Source organism: Ornithorhynchus anatinus, chromosome 3, assembly GCF_004115215.2.
Source record: "Ornithorhynchus anatinus isolate Pmale09 chromosome 3, mOrnAna1.pri.v4, whole genome shotgun sequence".
Lineage (NCBI taxonomy): Eukaryota > Metazoa > Chordata > Mammalia > Monotremata > Ornithorhynchidae > Ornithorhynchus > Ornithorhynchus anatinus.
Window position 1 is genome coordinate 23,286,059 of NC_041730.1, and position 21,109 is coordinate 23,307,167.

A 21,109-nucleotide genomic window follows, 5' to 3' on the forward strand; every position below is an offset into this window, starting at 1 on the left:
CACAAGGCTGACAAGTGGCAGAGCCGGGAGTCGAACTCATGATAAATACCAACATTGTCATTATTATATTTATAACCTATATATATTGATAATCTATATATATGCATAACCTATATATATACACCCATATATCTATATATATTTATAACCCATATAGATCCATAACATATATATTCATAACCTCTATACACATACATATCATATCTATAGATATAGATAAACCTATATTTCTATAGATAAACCGATATTTCGATATCTATATACAAAGATATAGATATATTGTATATAGATATAGATATATGAAGATGTAGATATAGATATATCTATAGATATACATAGATATACATATCTATATACATAGATATAGATATATTATATGTAGATGTAAATATATCTATATCTATAGCTATAGCTATATCTATCGCTACATCTACATATAATACATAGATAGAGATAGAGATAGATATACATATATAGAGAGATATATACAGATATCTATACATATATATATATATAGATATCTATCTGTACATATTTCTAGATATATACATAGATATAGATATATTATCTATAGATGTATAGATAATATATACAGATATACAGATATAGATATACACATATAGACCTACAGGTATATCTATATCTACATATATTAGAGATATAGTATAGATATAGATATCGCTATGTATTTACAACCAATATCTATCTATAGATCTATCGTAGAAATATCGATATAGCTACATCTCCACCTCTCTATATTTATTTAGAAGCAATATCGCGAAATGGAAGAAAAGGGGGCCGGGGCGCGCTGGCCGGGCAGGCCCCGCCCCCCCCCCCCCGCCTCCCGCCCCGCTTGGGCCGCCGGACGCCGCTAGGGGGCGCCGCGAGGGCGGAGCGGGTTGGGGCTGCGGGGCCGGGGACCCACCGCCCGCCCGCCCGGACACCGGCCCGGCACCATGGTCCTGTCCGTCCCCGTCATCGCCCTGGGCGCCACCCTGGGCACCGCCACCAGCATCCTCGCCCTCTGCGGCTTCACCTGCCTGTGCAGGCACATGCACCCCAAGAAGGGGGTCTTGGCAAAGGAGCAAGACGACGCGGAGAAGGCCAGGTCCAGCGTGCTCCGGCCCGTCCGGCAGGTACCGCCTCGCCTCCCTCCGGGCGCTGACTAGGGGCGGGGCGCTGTGCTGAGCGGTCGGGAGTGGGCACCCTCCCTGCCCGGGGGAGGGCTCGCCGTCTAAACGGTGGGCGCGGGATGCCCGGGGCAGGGGGCAAGGGGTACCGGGGCTGCCGGCTCCCCCTCTTACACCCTCAGCCCGCGGCTGGGCCGGTTATTGGGCAGGGACGGTCTCTCTCTGTTGCCGAATTGTCCATTCCGAGCGCTCAGTACAGTGCCCCGCACGCAGGAAGCGCTCAGTCGATACCGTGGAATGGATGAACGCGTGCTGGGCTGGGACGGTCCGCATCCGTTGCCGAATTGTCCGTTCCGAGCGCTCAGTACAGTGCTCCGCACGCAGGAAGCGCTCAGTCGATACCATGGAATGAATGAACGCGTGCCGGGCAGGGATGGTCTCTGTGCCGAATTGTCCACCCCGAGCGCTTAGTACAGTGCCCTGCACATAGGAAGCGTGCAGTTAATACGATCGAATGAATGAACGCTGGGCAGGGATGGTCTCTATCTGTTGCCGAATTGTCCATTCCGAGCGCTTAATACAGTTCCCTGCATGCAGTAAGCGCTCAATCGATACCATGGAATGAATGAATGCATAGTGGGCAGGGAGGGTCTCTATCTGTTGCCGAATTGTCCATTCCGAGCGCTTGGTACAGCGCTCCGCACACAGTCAGCGCTCAATCAATACGAGTGAATGAATGCATGCTGGGCCGGGAGGGTCTCTATCTGTGGCCGAACTGTCCACTCCGAGCGCTTAGTACAGTGCTCCGCACGCAGTCAGCGCTCAATCAATACGAGTGAACGATCGAAGGAATGATTCGCAGCGTCCTTTCTGGTGGGGGGAGACGGAGCTGTAAAGAGACGTGACCAGGGAGTAGGAGAGGATGGGAGGAAGCGAGGCTGTCCTAAGGGAGAGGTGCAGGTGAGGGAAGGAAAAGGGAAGAAAAGAAAGGGGCGGCGCGCCTTTCCCAAGAAAGAAAACCCCTCTGGGTTTTCTGGTGAATGGGTAGGGAGAGTTCGGTTCCCCGTTAGCCCCCAGACAGTCGGGGACCAAAGGATACGGGCTAAAGACTTGGATGGAGAGAGGGAGGGTAGCCGGATAACTAGGATTTCAGGAGGCTTTAAGCCCCCCTCCAGAAAGGTCGCCTGCTCGTTTACCTGGTGAAATGCGTTTGCCATTCCTCAGAACTTCTGGAAGATGAAAATCGTGAAGTTGCAGCAGGAGGGATTTAGGCTAGGGCAGAGGGGGGGACCATTTCACCTGTAAGAGGCTGGAGTGCCCTGTGGCTCGGGAGAGGGAGCGAGGCTAAGGCTTCCCCTAGATATTTTTAAGGAAAGCTTTCAGGTGATTTGCCTTTTCACCCAGATCGAGGAGGTCGGGGGTGGGCTGGGGCGGGGGGGGGGGGGATTAAATCACCTCAAGGATTCTGCCGGCTCTGGGAGTCTCGGGTTTTAGGACAGGTCTGCCATTTCAGCCCCTTCTGCTTTTGCAACTTCAGAGGAAAACCTCATGTGATGAACCCCGTGGTCTCCCCGGAGACGGCCCTGTGGTCCCAAAATGCTGCTGACATTTGCCATTCTGGGTTTCCCCAGGACAAAGAAATGGCTTCTGTCCTGCCATCGCCTTTGGGGAGTCATCAGTCGATACCCGGGAGCAGGAAGCCTAGTTGCAGGGGAATGAGCTCCCGGTGCTGCTGATCAGGTCCACCCCAAAGCTAAATGGCACCACCTGACTTCCGAAGGACTCACCTATTATGCCCGCACTCAAGGGGACCCCGGGGGGAGGCGGATTTGTGCAGAGCCCTTGGGAAGGGTCCCCCAGCTCACTGGTGGGTGATCTTTCCCCTTCCCCTGAAAGGATGGGGGAGAGAGACCTGAACAACACCTCTAGAATGGGATTCATTCATTCAATAGTATTTACCGAGCGCTTACTATGTGCACAGCACTGTACTAAGCGCTTGGAATGGCCAATTCGGCAACAGATAGAGACAATCCCCACCCACTGACGGGTTTACGGCCTAATCGGGGGAGACAGACGGACAAAAACAATAGCGATAAATAGAATCGAGGGGATGTACATCTCATTAACAAAATAAATAGGGTAATACAAATATAGACAAATGAGTGGACGAGTACAGTGCTGAGGGGAGGGGAAGGGAGAGGGGGAGGAGCAGAGGGAAGTGGGGGGAAAGGGGGCTTAGTTGAGGGGAGGTGAAGGCGGGGGCAGAGAGGCAGCAGAGGGAGCAGAGGGAAAAGGGGAAGCTCAGACTGGGAAGGCCTCTTGGAGGAGGTGAGCTCTCAGTAGGGCTTTGAAGAAGGGAAGAGAGTGAGTTTGGCGGAGGTGAGGAGGGAGGGCGTTCCGGGACAGCGGGAGGACGTGGGCCGGGGGTCGACGGCGGGATAGGCGAGAACGGGGGACGGTGAGGAGGCGGGCGGCGGAGGAGCGGAGCGTCCGGGGTGGGCGGTAGAAAGAGAGAAGGGAGGAGAGGTAGGAGGGGGCAAGGTGATGGAGAGCCTTGAAGAGTAGAATGAGAAGTTTTTATTTTGTGCGGAGGTTGATGGGCAACCACTGGAGGTTTTTTAGAAGGGGAGCGACGTGCCCAGAGCGTTTCTGCAGGAAGATGAGCCGGGTGGCGGAATGAAGAATAGACTGAAGCGGGGAGAGACGGGAGGAAGGGAGATCAGAGAGAAGACTGACGCAATAATCCAGCCGGGATATTACGAGAGCCCGTAGCAGTAAGGTAGCCGTTTGGGTGGAGAGGAAAGGGCGGATCTTGGCGATATTATAGAGGTGAGACCGGCAGGTCTTGGTGACGGATTGGATGTCCGGGGTGGGATGTCCTGACTGGTGAGACTGGAATCGATCAGTGGTATTTATCGTGCTCGTACTGTGTGCGGGGCACTGTACTAAGCACTTGGGAGAGTAGAGTACAAGCAGATAAAACATTCTTGGATTTAAACAACCGTCGTGACCATCAACAAAGCGGGTCAGCCAGTTTTACTAGGGTTCCGATGGAATGACCGTATTCATTTCATCTCGCCAATGGGAGGCTCATGACCGGCACCTCCAATCTGGGTGCTCACCAGGCCTGGCATCTCCGGGAGTAGCCTGGGTCACCTGCCCCCAGGTCCGGTCCTGCTGCTGAAAATGATTTAGTCACACGGTGTCTGATCTCTTCCTCCTCTAGACTCTAAACTCGTGGGCTTGCTCACCGGGGAGAACGTGTCTGCTAATTCTGTTCATTGTACTCATCCGAGCACTTAGTACGGCGCTCTGCACATAGTGAGTGCTCGATAAATAAGTGCTCCATAAATACCACTGATTGACCGTTCTCCATCCCACTTAGACCTTTTAGCCTTTGGATGAGTGTCCAGGCTGGTTGGCTGGGAGTCATCAAGAGCTTTGACTAATGTGGGCTCCAGACATTTTGCGGCCTTATCTTGAGTGGCCGAAAGGAGAACTGGCCACTGTTTTGGGTTGGGGAGGTGGTGTTTAGAAATCTGGCTTGGGCACTGGCTGTCTGGATGTGTCTGAAGCATCGTAGTCCAGTGGAAAGAGCGTGGACCCAGAGGATCAGAGTCCCCGGGTTCTAGTTCCAGCTCAGCCACTCGCCTGCTGTGTAACTGTGGCCAAGGCACTTGAGTTCTCTGTGCCTCAGTTTCCTCATCTATATAATGGGGGTTTGTTCTCCCTCCCCTTGAGACTGGGAGCCCCATTTGGGACAGAGACTGTGTCTGACTTGACTATCTTACATTTAACCCAGGACTTAGTCCGATGCTTTGACACCGATTAGACCGTAAGCCCGTCAAAGGGCAGGGACTGTCTCTAACTGTTACCGACTTGTACATTCCAAGCGCTTAGTACAGTGCTCTGCACATAGTAAGCGCTCAATAAATACTATGGAATGAACATAGTAAGCACTTAGCAAGACTGTAAGCTCCTCTGTAGACTGTAAGCTCATGTGGTCAGGGAGAATGCGTCTCTTTATTGTTGTATTGTACCCTCCCAAGCACTTAGTATAGTGCTTTGCACACAGTGAGCGCACTCAATAATTCTGATTGAATGTACGAACAAATACCGCGATCATTAGGATTAGTAGTATGGGAAGCAGCGTGGCTATGGGAAGCAACGTGACTCAGTGGAAAGACCCCGGGCTTGGGAGTCAGAGATCATGGGTACGAATCCTGGCTCTGCCACTTGTCAGCTGTGTGACTGTGGGCAAGTCACTTCACTTCTCTGTGCCTCACTTACCTCATCTGTAAAATAGAGATGAAGACTGTGAGCCTCACGTGGGACAACCTGATTACCCTGTATCTACCCCAGCGCTTAGAACAGTGCTCTGCACATAGAAGGCACTTAACAAATACCAACATTATTAGTAGTAGTAGTAGTAAGCCCGAAATTGCTTTGGTAAGTGCTCAGGGGTCTTCAGGGAACATCCTAGAATCATAATGTGACTTCAGATCACAGTGTGGTACAGCAGACGTGATGTTTGCGGCATGTCAGATCCCGGAAAAGTGTAACAAACAGCACTGGAACCTCCACCCGATCTTTCTTAGACCTAACGAAAGTATACGGTAGCATCATTAGATCCGGGCTCTGGAAATGAGCAGATCTGCCTGCTCCGAAAAGAACATCAAGGTTCTGAAACGTCTTCGTGCCGGGCCGGCTGGCTGCTTAGAGCTGACCCCATCATCGCCAGTGGAGTCCTGGCAGGGGTATACAGCCATCCTGGAAGACGCAACGGGAGTCCTGGATGTAGGTGATCAAATACAGTTCGGCACCTCCGGGAGACTCTTTCAACAGAGTCGGAGCATCATCCGAGTGCTAGAGATCGTCACCGTTCAAGATTTGCTCTATGCAAATGACTGCACTCTAGAGGCACACCCACAAGGCATGCAAATTATTGTATACTGTTCCCCGGATCGGCCAAGCGTTACCGGATGACAGTAAGTTTAAATTAAGAGAGGTGCCGAATCAGCAGTGTGGCCCGGTGGAAAGAGCACAGGCCTGGGAATCAGAGGATCTGGGTTCTATTTCCGGCTTAATCAATTGCTTGCTGTGTGACCTTGGGCAAGTCACACCTTCTCTGTGTTTCAGTTCTCCTGTTTACCTACCTACTTTGATCGTGAGCCCTTTGGGGATCAGGGACTGTGTCCAACCTAAACTGGCTTGCATCTAACCCAGGGCTTAGAACAGTGTTTGACACATAGTAAATGCTTAACAGATGGCTTACAGCAACAACAGCAAGCAGCCCAAACCAGGGAAGCCAGCCACGCAACAAAAAGTTTGTATTGGCAATACAGAGGTAAACTGTCACAGAATTCTGTTTCCTAGACATCCCAGTTAAGCCACATCAACGGGTCCCTCACTGGACTTTTCAATCACACATGCACTCATAGGTGATTTTTGTCATCAGATATCTTCAAGTACTAAGAATGACACATACGTACATATGAGTGTCCCCACTGTGAGCTCCACGTGGGACAGGAACTTGTCCAACCTGATTAACTTGTATTTATCCCAGTGTTTGACCCATAGTAAGCACTTTACAAATATTACTTAAAAAAGTGAAAGTCAGTTGATATTGAGCTCCTCAAACAACTGTCTCCTCCCTCTGCGCTATCGAGTATCTCTCAGACCGTGGTGCCGCTTCATCCCCAGATGGAGGGATCCATCCTTCAATCTTCCTTTGGAGGAAAATCCACTCTTTGACCCCAAAGCTGCTCATTTTGCGCTCCTTTTCTTGAGCTCAACCCAAAACAGAATAGGACTTTGGGGACGCTGTTCCTGACTCATCCTAGACCCCCAAGGATGTACGCAATAGGTCACAGGGAGAGAAATTTCTTTCCCATTAGGGAGAGAATGAACCATTTTATTCTTTTTTCCACTGTGCATTTCCTCAATCCTGTAGACATGTTCCCAGCCCCACTCTTCAGTTCCTTTGTTTCTTTCTGAAAGGACTTAGGACTCCAGTCTTTGACTCATCTGGTCTAGTGTTTAACTTTATGATTAGTGAATACCTCTGTTCTGCCTATTTTGCTTCTAACTGTATCAAAGAATTGGACTTCTAGATTTGATTTCACATCATCTCCGTCAACATTTCTCCCCCTTACTCCCTGAAAGTTCACCTTATGGCTGGCTACCCAGTTTTTGTAAATGCTTCTTTTAGATGCTCTCTCTAAAGCTTTTTGAAAATTGGAAGGTTTTTTTGTGGGTTTTTTTTTTTTCTTTGGTGGCTTCTTTAAGCTACCGTTTTCACAAGACCCCTGGGGCCCAGCATAATTTCCTTGCTCCATTCAAACTTACAAAAGCCTAACCAGAGACACCTACAGGTCCCATTTAAAGCAGGTCTCGTTCAATTAAGTGGGCCACCCTGTCTTTGATTACACCGAGCAGAATGTTCTCTAAAGAACTGTCCCTCTTTCGGTCCAGCAGCAAAACAGCCTCCCTGCGGCGGAAGGCTTCACAGTGATTGGCACACCTCCTTGAAAGCCTTCAGAAATGTGGGTTCAGTCTCAACTCCCTTGGCTGGACCGTTTTCATGGTAAACATGTTTTGGCTGGTTGCTTAGCAACACAGAAGGACTGTAAGAATTTTTTAGCAATAAATTAGCCTAGATTATTTCTGAGTGAAGACCAGCACCTTCCACAGTCGGAGATACCACACATCCTTAGGAACCCGGGAAATGATATTTAATTGGTACCCACGGTCACGGCTTTCCGATTCAGGGCAAGGAGCAAACCTGCAGGCTCCAGCTGTGTATTTCGCCTTTGAAGGGGCAACTTCAACCGTAGCCTGCAAGTGCCTACAGCCATAGCTGGGCTTTTTTTTTTTCATCCTTTGATGCAGTGGTTCAAAAATGCTTTTCATTTTCTCTTTCCAGTGGCCTTGGACTTTTTTTGAACTTTCAATGATTAGAAATGTTTTGACCAAGTCTATGAATCTGACAGACAGCAAGTGAGAGAGACTGTAATAGGAGACAGAGAAAAGCAGAGAGACAGATATAGGCTTTGTTCGGTTGGTACTTTGTTCAGTTTGGTACTATCTGTGCTTTTTTAGGATTGGGAGAAAATGATATCTGCTGTGCAGAAGATTCTCTGAGCTAATGCAGCAGCCTAGCATCCCTCCTACAAATTCTGGGGAGCCTGTGCTCCAAATGACCGGAGTACAGTGCCATCTTTATTTCAGGCATTCAATACTCTACCTCCCATCCCCTAACTGTGGGAGTCCCTCGGGGTTCAGTTCTGGGTCTCCTTCTATTCTCCATCTACACTTCTGGGTCTCCTTCTATTCTCCATCTACACCCACTCACATCGAGAGCCCATTCACTCCCAAGGCTTCAAATACCACTTCTATGCCGATGCTTCCCAAATCTACATCTCCAGCCTTGATCTCTCTCACTCTCTTCAGTCTCACATTTCCTCTTGCTTTCAAGCATCTCCACTTGGATATCCCACTGACACCTCAAAGTTAACATGTCCAAAACAGAACTCCTTATCTTCTCACCCAAACCCTATCCTCCCCCGATTTTCCCATCACTATAGACAGCACCATCATCTATCCTGTCTCACAAGCCCGTAACTTCGGCATTATCTTTCACTCGTCTCTCTCATTCAACCCACATATCCAATCTATCACTAAATCCTGTCAGTTCAACCTTCACAACATCTCTAAAATCTGCTCTTTCCATCAAAACTGTTACCATATTAATCCAAGCATTTATCCTATCCCGCCTTGATTACTGTATCAGACTCCTTGCTGACCTCCCTGCCTCCTGTCTCGCCCCACCTCCCACTCACTCTGCTGCCCAGATCATTTTTCTATAAAAACGAGTATTCCATGTTTCCCTACTCCTCAAGAACCTTCAGTGGTTGCCCGTCCACCTCCTCATCAAACAGAAACTCCTTACCATAGGCTTTAAGACACTCAATCACCTTGCCCTCTCCTACCTCATCTCGCTAATACAACCCTGTCCGCACACTTGGCTCTTCTAATCCCAACCTACTCATTGTAACGCGATCTCATCTATCTCACCTTCAAACTCTCACCCATGTCCTGCCTCTGGCCCAGAACACCCTCCCTCTTCATATACACGGACAATCACTCTCCCCACCTTCAAAGTCTTATTGAAGACACATCTCCTCCAAGAGGCCTTCTCTGACTAAACCCTTATTTCCTCTTTTCCCACTCCCTTCTGCATAGATCTCACACTTGGATTTGCTCCCTTTATTCACCCCCCTCCTCAGCCCTACATCACTTAATAATAATAATAATAATAATGTTGGTATTTGTTAAGCGCTTAATATGTGCTGTGCACCGTTCTAAGCACTGGGGTAGATACAGGGTAATCAGTTTGTCCCACGTGAGGCTCACAGTCTTAATCCCCATTTTACAGATGAGGTAACTGAGGCACGAGAAGTTAAGTGACTTGCCCAAAGTCACACAGCTGACAGGTGGCGGAGCTGGGATTAGAACTCATGACCTCTGACTCCTAAGCCCGTCCTCTTTCCACTGAACCATGCTGCTTCTCTACGTACATGTTTATAATTTATACTAATGTCTGTGTCCCTTCTAGACTGTAAACTCGTTGTGGGCAGGGAATGTGTCTACCAGCCCTGTTATATTGTATTCTCCCAAGTGTTTCATACAATGTTCTGCCTGTAATAAGAATAATAATAATAATAATGTTGGTATTTGTTAAGCGCTTACTATGTGCAGAGCACTGTTCTAAGCGCTGGGGGAGATACAGGGTAATCAGGTTGTCCCACATGAGGCTCACAGTCTTAATCCCCATTTTACAGATGAGGGAACTGAGGCACAGAGAAGTTAAGTGACTTTCATTCATTCATTCAATAGTATTTATTGAGCGCTTACTATGTGCAGAGCACTGTACTAAGTGCTTGGGATGAACAAGTCAGCAACAGATAGAGACAGTCCCTGCCGTTTGACGGGCTTACATTCTAATCGGGGGAGACGGACAGACAAGAACTTGCCCACAGTCACACAGCTGACAGGTGGCAGAGCCGGGATTCGAACCTATGACCTCTGACTCCCAAGCCCATGCTCTCTTTCCACTGAGCCACGCAATACTATTGATTGATTGATGGACTGGTAATTTCTCTCTTAAGCCTTTGCAAGTAAACCTGAAAATGGATGGGTTTCAGTAGTCATGCTTTTGCTTGGCAGAAAAAAGGCTTTAGAGAGATGAATTTAAGTCTTATAAGTACCATGAATCCTCAGAATTTCTCCTCACTACATAGAAATCCCACCTTCCTGAACTAGATCGAAAGTGGCAAACTGCATTTTCAAGAAAAAACAAACCAAAGTCTCCCGCTGTTGAGATGGTTCAGAGGGTCGGGTATCTGTCATAGAAACTATCAATCAATAAATCAATGGTATTTATTGAGAGCTTACTGTGTGCAGAGCACTATACTAAGTGCTTGGGAGAAAATGTGATAATAGACATGTAGAAATAATCCCTGTTCACAAGGAGTTTACAGTCTAAAGGGACCGCTGGGTACTTGCTGCAGCTGGCTATATTTCCAGTGCCTACCCCTGCAACTGCCAGCTACGACATATAGATTATTTCTGTGGCCTCAAAATCTTTTTCCCCGTGTAACGCACACTTCACGTTATGGGAAAATCAGCTTCCACAGTACATGAAAAACCTCAAAAATCCTTGCACTTTGGCCTCAACAGTCCCCCTGTTTCAAATCTAAATTGTCGTTGCCTGAATTATACAGATCACTGAAGTAAAAGTCTTTTGAGAGGTCTGAATGGTGAGAATAATTTTGTTAGTTTAGCCTCGGTTTTGTTAAGATAACTGGATTGATCAAAATGAAATTTTCGATTCTCCTATAATGCAGGGCTTGGGTTCTTGATGAACCTCACGGTTAAAAAAAAAAAAAAGGCCCATTAGAGTCTGAGTGCCCAGACCAGTGACTTTGTACAACCATTATTTCCACAATATGTATTGTTGGAAAATTGTTCCTTAATTTCCTGTTTTCTATCCAAAACACTTTAATCAACAAGCATAGGCCATCTTGAACTAATAATACAATTAAATTTCATCTTTGTGAAGGAATCCATAATTTCTGAGGCCAGTCTTAAAGCTAACAAAAACAGCAGATCACAATCCTATGAAAAAATATAGACCCAGAGAACATTCTTCTATAGATCTTCTTTCAGCCCCCTAATTAACCGAGTGAAATTATCTTTCGTGTCATTCTAGTCTGTCTTTTGTGATGCATGATCTGCCTTTTAATTGAAACTCTCCATTTCAATTTTTAAACTTAGAACACAGTGTCCTTGCTCAGTTAATCTCCACAAAAGCAGGGTCTCTTTGTTTAGTTAGCGTAAAATAAATAGTAAATACACGTCTGGCAAGAGAAAGTTGGGAATGTAAATAAGTATGTAGAGGAACATGAACACTACCAACCTCAACCATCTTCATCTGAAAATGACAATTCTCAGAAGCGGTTTCATTAAAAATCGAGAGGGCAAAGGGAAAAAAGGCTTCTGAATGAGTGATTAATGGTATTAATAAAAGAAGGGCTCAGTTATCTGCAGGCAAATGAATCATAAGCAGGTTTTATGCAATGAGGCCGAGTATTATGGGTAGGCTCTTCTCTCTAGACTGAATACTCCTATTATTATTATTATTGTATCTTTAAAATGCTTACCGGCCTCTCAGGGTTGCACCTGGAGAGCTTCCAGTCCTCTACCAGTCTCGACTATGGGAGGGAGATTCAAGCAGAGGCCTGTCCATTCCGTTCCTAACTTGGGAAATGGTTAGTGAGAGGAAGGCAATCTGCTACAAGTCAAAACTCACCTATGCTGGGCAGCAGCGGCATGGGAGAGAGTCAAGGGTGGAGACTCGAGTTTACTGCGTGGAAGGAGGCAGTGGTAAACCATGTCCATATTTTAACCAAGAAAACTCTATGGATACACTTCCAGAATGATTGCAGATGGAGAGCGGGGCGTTCTGGGAGAGATGTTTCCGTGGTGTCGCTATGGGTTGGAAACAAGACAAGACAAAGTGCTTACTAGGTGTCAAGCACTGTTCAAAGGGCTGGGTTAGATACCAGTTAACCAGGGTTAATCCCTGTCCCGCAGAGGGCTCCAGTCTAAGGAGGAGGGCAAACTGGTAATCTCCATTTTACCGTTGAGGAAACTGAGACTCAGAGAAGTTAAATTACTTAAGTTCACACAGCAGGAAAGGGGAAAAGCCTGTTTTAGAACCCAGGCCCTTTCACTCCCGGGCCTGGGCTTTTTCCACTGGGCCACACTGCTTCCCATTGATTGAAGTCCTCGTGGGCAGGGATTGGGTCTCCCAGCTCTACTGTCTTGTTTGCTTTCAAGCTCGTAGTACGCTGCTCTGCGCACAGTAAGCGCTCAATAAATACCATTGATTGATTGAATGAATGATGCCCTTCTCAAGAAATACCTTGGGTTTGCCATCTAAAGTAGCTCTGAGAAAACAGTTTGACAATTTAAAGTACTCTGATTCAATTAGACTGAGGAACTGAGGAACCAGCATGAATGGAACTAGAAGCCAGCCCTATGCACCTATGTTTCTCCTCTAAAAGCGGGATTCTCCCCAGCTGTTTTTTCACCCCTAAGCAGTTTTTAAGAATCTGTGTGAGTCCAGTTATCAGCTTATACGACCTCCTGAACGTGCGATGCCGCGTCTTTTAGTGATGCTCGTGTCCTAAATTGAAAGAGTTTCTAAGGGCATTGGAATGGTATTCTGTCTCCCGTTCCAGATTCCATTGACATGGCCTCTAGCTTGGCTGTGCAGAGAAAACTGACCGAGAGTGGACTCGTACGCAATTCCACTCTACTCCATGGGTGACAGGAAGAGGAAGAGACAAGAGCCCTCCGATTCCGTATTTTCATGGAGTGGTCTTAACATTGTGCTGGATTTTCAGGGCGGCCAAACTTTTTTAGTATGTGCCACAACCAAGGTCTGCTGGGCACGGCAAGTGTTCTTGTAAGGTCTAGAAGTATCTTATACAGGCTTGGATGTTGCTCGCTATTCCCACTCTATCTGCCTTGCAACAAAGACCGCGTTCTCTCTAACTGTGGTATTGTGTTCGCAATCAATGGTATTTATTAAGTGCTGACTCTGTGTACTGTACTAAGCACCAGGGAGAGTATGTATAATACCATAGAATTTGTAGATAGGATCTCTCTCCTCAGAGAGCTTACATTAGTGGTGTGTTGGAGGGAAATCTAGGTCTTCGGTTGTTGGCCAGTTAAATATTCTTCATCATGTGCCATCCTCAGAGGTGGAAGGTGCAATGAGAAGATCATTCTTCTTCCCATTGCCTTTTATGGTGATTTCCTCTTGGCCTGGGAATATACAGTAACAGAATATGCAGATAAAGTGGGAATCTTCAGGAGGTCATTTGGCTGGGAAATAAACCCCTGCCTTACTACCTACCAAGCTTAAATATCCTGGAGAATCAACCAATCAATAGTATGTACTTACTGAGTTCAGAGCAGAGTACAGTATAAGAGACCCATTCCCTGCCCACAGTGAGCCTACAGTCTAGAGGGGATACATACATTAATATAAATAAATTATGGATATACAGAAGTGCTGTGGGACCAGAGAGGGGACAATAGACTGCAAGGGTGAGGAGACATAGTGCAAGGAAAACACAGAAGAGAACTGACAGGATCCAGTAGAACTGGGCTCTGGGCTCCCTTTGCCCAGGATGCCCGCCTCCTTAATAGGTCTCTGCCAGATCTGGAAAAGTTCTCCTGCTAGGTCCAAGGAAAGCGAGAAAGAGTAGGAGGCTAAATACTGCCAGCTGTGCTCACTCCCTCCCTTGCTGCTCCGGATCTGGTAACCACTGCAATTAGCAACACAGCCTTCTCTCGAGTTCTTTCCACTCCTCTTTCTCCCTCCCTTCTTAGGTATTGAAAAAAAACTCGGGGTCTCACATCCAAATTGACAGGGGCCTCACAGCCAGGTTAGAAGACCTGGATCAAATTGTTTGCTGGTTTTATGGGATTTGTTAATCTTACTATGTGCCGAACACTGAATGTTTTGGATCTAACTGATGAAGCAGATGTAATGCAAGAAATCCCCCACCGGCGAGGGCTGAAATGAACACTTCCCGATGATCGGCTTGGATGACAACTACGATCATGGCTGGGGACGGGGGAAAAGTCTGAGTCACCGTAGGCCGTTCTCTTAAATCACTACATCTATGAGCGGCAGCTGCCAGAAAGGTCTGGCCAGTGCTGGACACTTATCAAGGAGGGGATAGAAAACAAAACAAGGCATCTAGTGGGCCATTCTTTAAAAAATACTCTCGCCTAGAGCATCACTGACAGAGTTGGAAACAAATTCCTAGACTCCCAGGCCCTCATGCCCAACCCCCTTCACTCCCATCTCCTTCTTACCTTCTGTGATCCTCAGCACCTGGTGGAAAAGATTAATGAGAGGTAGAAGGAAATGATGCCCCCAAATTTCAAGCAAACATAGCTAAAATCCAACATGAGAAAAGAGAACCAGTTGGAACCAGTTGGGGGAGATTAACAGAGTGAAAATGGATGCTGTGTCACCTCAGTGATGTGTCAACATCCCTCAGCCTGGAGTAATACGAGATTGTTCTCCCCTGAAGGGAATGAATTTGCTCAAAAATATTTAGAAAAGTGAAGTAAAGCAAAGAGGCTCCGGCGGTATCTACAGATGCAGTGGCATCCGGGGAACTGTGCCACTCAGAAAGTTGTCATGCCTTGAGGAGACCACTGGTGTCAGAGGGTGAAGACCTGGCCAGTTTGGAGTGGGCTCATTTTCTTGCCTATGGTTGGAATGCTATAAGAGAGGGTGCAAAGTCCCCCATTCCTACTTTACTGTGGTCTACTCTGTGTACTTACTGCCTGTGTCATCAGGTGAGTCCTGTCTTTGTCCTCCAGAGGGTAATGGTGATCAATCAATCAGTCAATCAATGATATTTGTTGCGCGCTTCCTGTGTGCAGAGCACTGTACCAGGCTCTTGGGAGAGTACAATACTAGAGAATCAGCAGACACGTTCTCTGTCCATAATGAGCTCTATAATGTAGAGGGACAGACAGACAGAAGTATTTTATAACATATGATTTAAAGATATGTATGGAAGTGCTGTGGTAAACTCGTTGTAGTCAAGGAATGTCTGTTATTATATTGCACTCTCCCAAGCGCTCAGTACAGTGTTCTGCACACAGTAAACACTCAATAAATACAACTGAATGAATGAATGTCCCCTTGGTGCTAAATAGAGGATCCTTGGGCAGAGAAAAGGGCCGGGATATTATTAATCTGAACTATTTGTATTCCAGTTCAATGTTAAAAAATCGACAGAACCTGTGCAGCCTCGGGCCCTCCTGAAGTTCCCTGATATCTATGGGCCAAAACCAGCGGTAACCGCTCCAGAGGTCATCAACTACACAGATTACAGCCTGAGAGCTGCCGAGGAGGCCACGCCTGTCAGCGCCCCAGCCCTGAACGATAGCCGGCTCAAGAGGCAGGTCACAGAGGAGCTGTTCATCCTTCCTCAGAATGGTAAAGGCACCTCCCTCCAGCCCTAGGGGACACGTTGGGGGTTCTAAGAAACTTGAGTCTTTATAATAATAATAATAATAATAATAACGATAATAATAATAATTATGGTATATGTTAAGCACTTATTGTTCTAAGCACTGGGGTAGATAAAAGGTCGTCAGGTTTGGGGGGTTTTTAATGGTTATTTTTTAAACACTTACCATGTGCCAGACTCTGTACTAAGTGCTGGGGTAGATACAAGACAATCAGGTTGGATAGAGTCCCTGTCCCACATGGGGCTTACAATCTTAATCCCCATTTTACAGATTAGGGAACTGAGGGAACTGACAAGTGAAGTGACTTGCCCAAAGTCACATCGTAGACAAGGGGAGTTGGGATTAGCATCGAAGTCCTCACTCCCAAACCCGTGGTCTTTCAACTAGGCCCGTAGCCTGCTTCCCGGGACTTTGGCAGAGAAGAGTGTTTTGATTTCATTCATTCATTCAATCGTATTTACTGAGTGTTTACTGTGTGCAGAGGCACTGTACTAAGCTCTTGGAAAGTATAATTTGGCAACTGTACAGACAATCCCTACCCAACAACAGGTTCACAGCCTAGAAACGGGGAGGCAGACAACAAAACAATTTTCCATTTTCCCTGTAGACCCTGGCAATGTCATCCCTTACCAAATAGCCCTTGCCAGGTCTTCAAGGATCTCCTGGGTGTCCTGTCAGTCCTAGTGCTATTATCAAACCTAGTAGAGTCTCTAGTGTAAAATTGTCCCTGGGTTTCTGAGGGTCGCTATCTCACCAAAGTCATGCTCAACCTGACATTATTGAAACCAACAAACTCCTTCGGCTCTTCACCTAGACTGTATGCTCATTATGGGTGAGGAACTTGTCTGCTATTTCTGTTGCATTGTACTCTCCCAACCGCTTAGTACAGTGCTCTGCACATAGTAAGTGCAACATAAATGCCAGTGAATGATTTATTGTCCGGTACACAGTAAGAGCACAGTACAATTGATGATGATCCACCACATCCCGCAGTTGCTCAATTTTGTTACACATCACGTAGTATGGTGTAATGAGTCAGATTCTCCCACAGTCTTAGTAGCTCCCGATTCATAAGTGAGGTCTCAATGTAAGATACATTAACTCTTTCAGGCTACCACAGGACTAAAGAGAAATGGTGGCTTCTAGCATCTATTCAGAGGGACTGTCAGTCAACCAGAAGTAGTGTGGTCTAGTGGATAGAGCACGGGGTTGGGAGGCAGAAGGACCTGAGTTCTAATTCTGGCTCTGCCACTTGTCTCCTGGGTGATCTTCGGCAAGTCGCTTCACTTCTCTGCGCCTCAGTTACCTCATCAGTAAAATGGGGATTAAGACAGTGAGCCCCATGTGGGACTTGGACTATGTCCAACCTGATTATTTTATATCTACCCCAGAGCTTCTAACAGTACCTGGTATATAGTAAGTGCTTAACAAATACCTTAAAAAGATGGTATTTATTGACTGCTTGCTGTATACCGAACACTGTACTAAGCACTTGGAAAAGTGTGATATAACGGAGTTGGTAGACATGATCCCAGTCCATAAGGAGCCAAAGACTACAGAACAATAATGATAATAATAATTGTGACATTTGTTAAACGCTTACCATGTGCCAGGCACTGTGTTTAGCGCTGGGGTTGATACAAGGTAACTGGGTTGTACATAGTCCCTGTCCCACATAAGGCTCACGATCTTAATCCCCATTTTCCAGATGAGGGAACTGAGGCACAGAGAAGTTAAATGACTTGCCTAAGGCCCTTTTGACTCCCAGGCCAGGGCTCTAATCCACCAAACCACGCTGCTTCTCAGAAGAAGAAAAACTTGAAAACAAATTACAAACAGGTGAACTCGTAGAGTAAAAGGATATTTACATAACTGCTGTGGATCTGGGGTGCGAATCAAAGTGCTTAAGGGGTACACATCCAAGTGCCTGGTCCATGCAGAGGATAGGGTGGGTAAGGGAAATGAGGGCTTAATTAAGGAAGGCCTCTTGGAGGAAATGTAATTTTAGGAGGGTTTTAAAGGTGGACTTTTGGTGATAATAATGAGCCTCAATTTCAGCCATCTCCAAAAATGGGGAGGAAAATTTCCATCCTCTCTCTCGAGAGGGAGACACGGTCATCCTTGTTAGACTTTATTGAGCACCAAATGTGTACAGGGTACTGTCCTGGGAACTCGAGAGCATACACAAAAGGAGAAGGTCCAGTCTCCATGGAATGCCTGGAGGTTCTGGGACTCTACGGAGGATTCTGCCTCCCTGAGAAAGAGGGGAAGTGGTTGGAGGGAGGGTGGGAAGGAAGTTTCCTGGGGGAACAGAGGTGACTGCTGTGTGTACCTTAATGCAGGTGTGGTGGAGGACGTGTGCGTCATTGAGACGTGGAACCCCGAGAAAGCGGCCAGCTGGAACCAGGCACCTAAGCTCCAATACACCCTGAACTACGACGGACAGAAGGCCAAGCTTTCTGTGTCTCTCCTGGAAGGTAACAGATCAATCTGTTTGGTCCTCTTCCCCATCACTTTTTATTGGTGAGACTGTCCGCCTCCTTCCAGCTCACCACAAGGCATCTTCAAGTACTTGCTTCAAGGAATAGAATCAGAGGACGTGAGCCTGAGGCAGAAAGGGCAGTAAGTTGGAACGAGAGTTCCTGTTCCTTAATTACGGTATTGTAAGTGATCACATTAGCCTCTGCTCCCATTGTGTCCAAAGGCACGCAGTCCCAGAGTGATCTCCTAGGGAGTCATAATGTCCTCACCGACACCTGTTCTGCCACTGAGCTTCAGTCATACTTTCCTTAGGCAAATAAAGCTGATGCCAAGTATTAAGAGTCTTCAACCCCAAAGGCTCAGCCGACTTGGATCCTACATCCCGGAATGGCAAATTCATTCAATCGTATTTATTGAGCACTTAGTGTTTGCAAAGCACTGTACTAAGCTCTTGGGAGAGTACGATATAATAATAAACAGACACATGCCCTGCCCACAACAAGCTCACAGTCTAGAAGCAAATGGCTGATTCAGGCCAATCAGTAGAGTGGCCCTTGCACTCTGCTTCCACTTGAATGACCTTAAATTCTCTGAAGGTTCCCAAACACCTAGATCGAATCCCATGTCAAGTTGTATGAATGTTTTTTAAGGCTATGTAAATCACTGTGACTATATATGTTTCTCATTAAGATGAACGAAAAAGCTTTCACCTGAGGCAGGATTACACTAGAAAATTATCCAGGAAATTCAGGCCACATAATACAGGTGGCCCTTACTGGTCCAGATACTTCATTCCAGCCCCAAAACAAAATTATGCCTACCTGGATAATTATATAGTTTGGATCAAAGGGCATTTCTTTGGTGTGAATAATATAATCTGTTCATTTAGGTCTGACCTAAGTGTTTAATTTAGTCATCCCATTATCCACATATTGGAACTCCAGGACATCTGTAGTCCTTGCATTCATAGAGAAACAGTGTGGCTCAGTGGGAAGAGTACAGGCTTGGGAGTCAGAGGTCATGAGTTCCAATACCGGCTCCGCCACTTGTCAGCTGTGTGACTTTGGGCAAGTCACTTAACTTCTCTGGGCTTCAGTTACCTCATCTGTAAAATGGGGATTAAGACTGTGAGTCCCATGTGGGACAACTTGATTACCTTATATCCCCCCAACCCCCCCCCCCGGACCCCCCCCCCCGTGCTAAGTACAGTGCTTGGCACATAGTAAGTGCTTAACAAATACCATTATTATCATTATTATTCACTAGTGAAAGCTCTCTTTTTTATGGAACTGTATGGTTCCAGTGCTGTTCAATCCAATTCTCTCCATGCACATGAAAGCCATCTGCTGTCTGGATGAAGGGAGAAATTGTGAGGGCACCTTGCTTGCTGGGTTAGAACACCTGGCCAAACTGTTTCTCTTCCCGTTGATCGAAAACAATCGAAGTGAGACTCACAGATTTAAGGAGAAAAAGCGCACACATCCGCTTGGCCAAACCTGAGGAGCAGGCCTAAGAGTAGGAGGACCTGGGTTCTAATCAGCTCTGCCATTGGCCTGCTGTGGGACCTTGGACCAGTCACTTAACATCTCTGGGCCTCCGTTTCCTCATCTGTAAAATGGGGATTAATTGCTTTTTCTCCCTCCTCTTAGACCGTCAGCACCATGCGGAACAGGGATTGTGTCTGACCTAATTACCATGTACCTACCTCAGTGCTTAGAACCGTGCGTGATATATAATAATAATGTTGGTATTTGTTAAGCGCTTACTATGTGCCGAGCACTGTTCTAAGCACTGGGGTAGACACAGGGGAATCTGGTTGTCCCACGTGGGGCTCACAGTCTTAATCCCCATTTTACAGATGAGGGAACTGAGGCACCGAGAAGTGAAGTGACTTGCCCAAAGTCACACAGCTGACAAGTGGCCGAGCTGGGATTTGAACCCGTGACCTCTGACTCCAAAGCCCGTGCTCTTTCCACTGAGCCACGCTGCTTCGTTGAACGAATACACGCACATACATGCATACACACATACACACAGATAAAAAAATAAATGGCATCCATTTAGGTGAATACTTCTTCCTGGATAAGTTAAGATAAACCCTTCTCCTGCCTGGGCTCTCCAGCTCCAAGGACGGACCCTAAGGTAGTTGACACTCCTCGAATCCGTGTCTAGATTATCCATGCCAGAATTAAACTCTCACCAGTTACAGTGTTCCAACCTGTTTCCAGACAGCAGCAGCAGCAGCTCTGTCTGCACACTGTCATCTATCTCGACCCTTTCCCAAATCCTTCTCCTAGCCTGGAACTCCCTCCCCCTGTATATATGCCAGATCACCACTCTCTCCACCTTCAAAGCAAAATTAAGGTCACATCTTCTCCATGAGGCCTTCCCTGATTAAGCCCTCTATTCCCTGGCTCACTGGCCTTTTTGCATCATCTAGGCAGTTGAATCTGTGACCTGTAGACATTTGATATTCACCCCACCTCCAATCCCACAGCCCTTATGTACATATCTTTAAATTATTTATTCATTATAAATTATTTATTCACACTAATGTCTGTCTCCCCGACTCGACTGCAAGCTCATTGTGGGCAGGGAATGTTTCTGCAAATTATGTTGTATCGTACTCTCCCAACTACTTAGAACATGTTCTGCACATAATAAGTGCTTAATAAATACCATCGATTAATTGATTGATTGTCATAGAGATGTCTCCTCATATAAGACTTCTCCCTGGCCACATTTTCAGGGATCCAGCTGTTTTTGAAAAATTTCGAGCCCAGCCTATTTAAACCCCCTCTGATTTTTTTTAAAGTTTTTTTTTTTAAGATTTAGTTCCTCGTAGCCAATTGGTTGAAGGGTAG

General features: G+C 46.6%; 1 protein-coding gene and 1 non-coding gene across 2 annotated transcripts in view; both read left to right on the forward strand.

Annotated features, from left to right (window-relative positions):
- The first annotated feature begins 924 nt into the window (after positions 1-924).
- Positions 925-21,109, forward strand: part of SYT13 (synaptotagmin 13) — a 32,539-nt gene continuing 12,354 nt past the window's right edge. Inside the window, exons 1-3 of the mRNA XM_029060918.1 lie at positions 925-1,136; positions 15,507-15,729; positions 18,107-18,241. Coding sequence (XP_028916751.1) covers positions 957-1,136; positions 15,507-15,729; positions 18,107-18,241 — 538 coding nt within the window. The 5' untranslated portion in view covers positions 925-956. The remainder of the gene's footprint in view (positions 1,137-15,506; positions 15,730-18,106; positions 18,242-21,109) is intronic.
- On the forward strand, positions 11,856-11,993 carry LOC114810411. Its single transcript, XR_003758111.1, has one exon. It is a non-coding gene; the product is annotated as a small nucleolar RNA SNORA7 (small nucleolar RNA).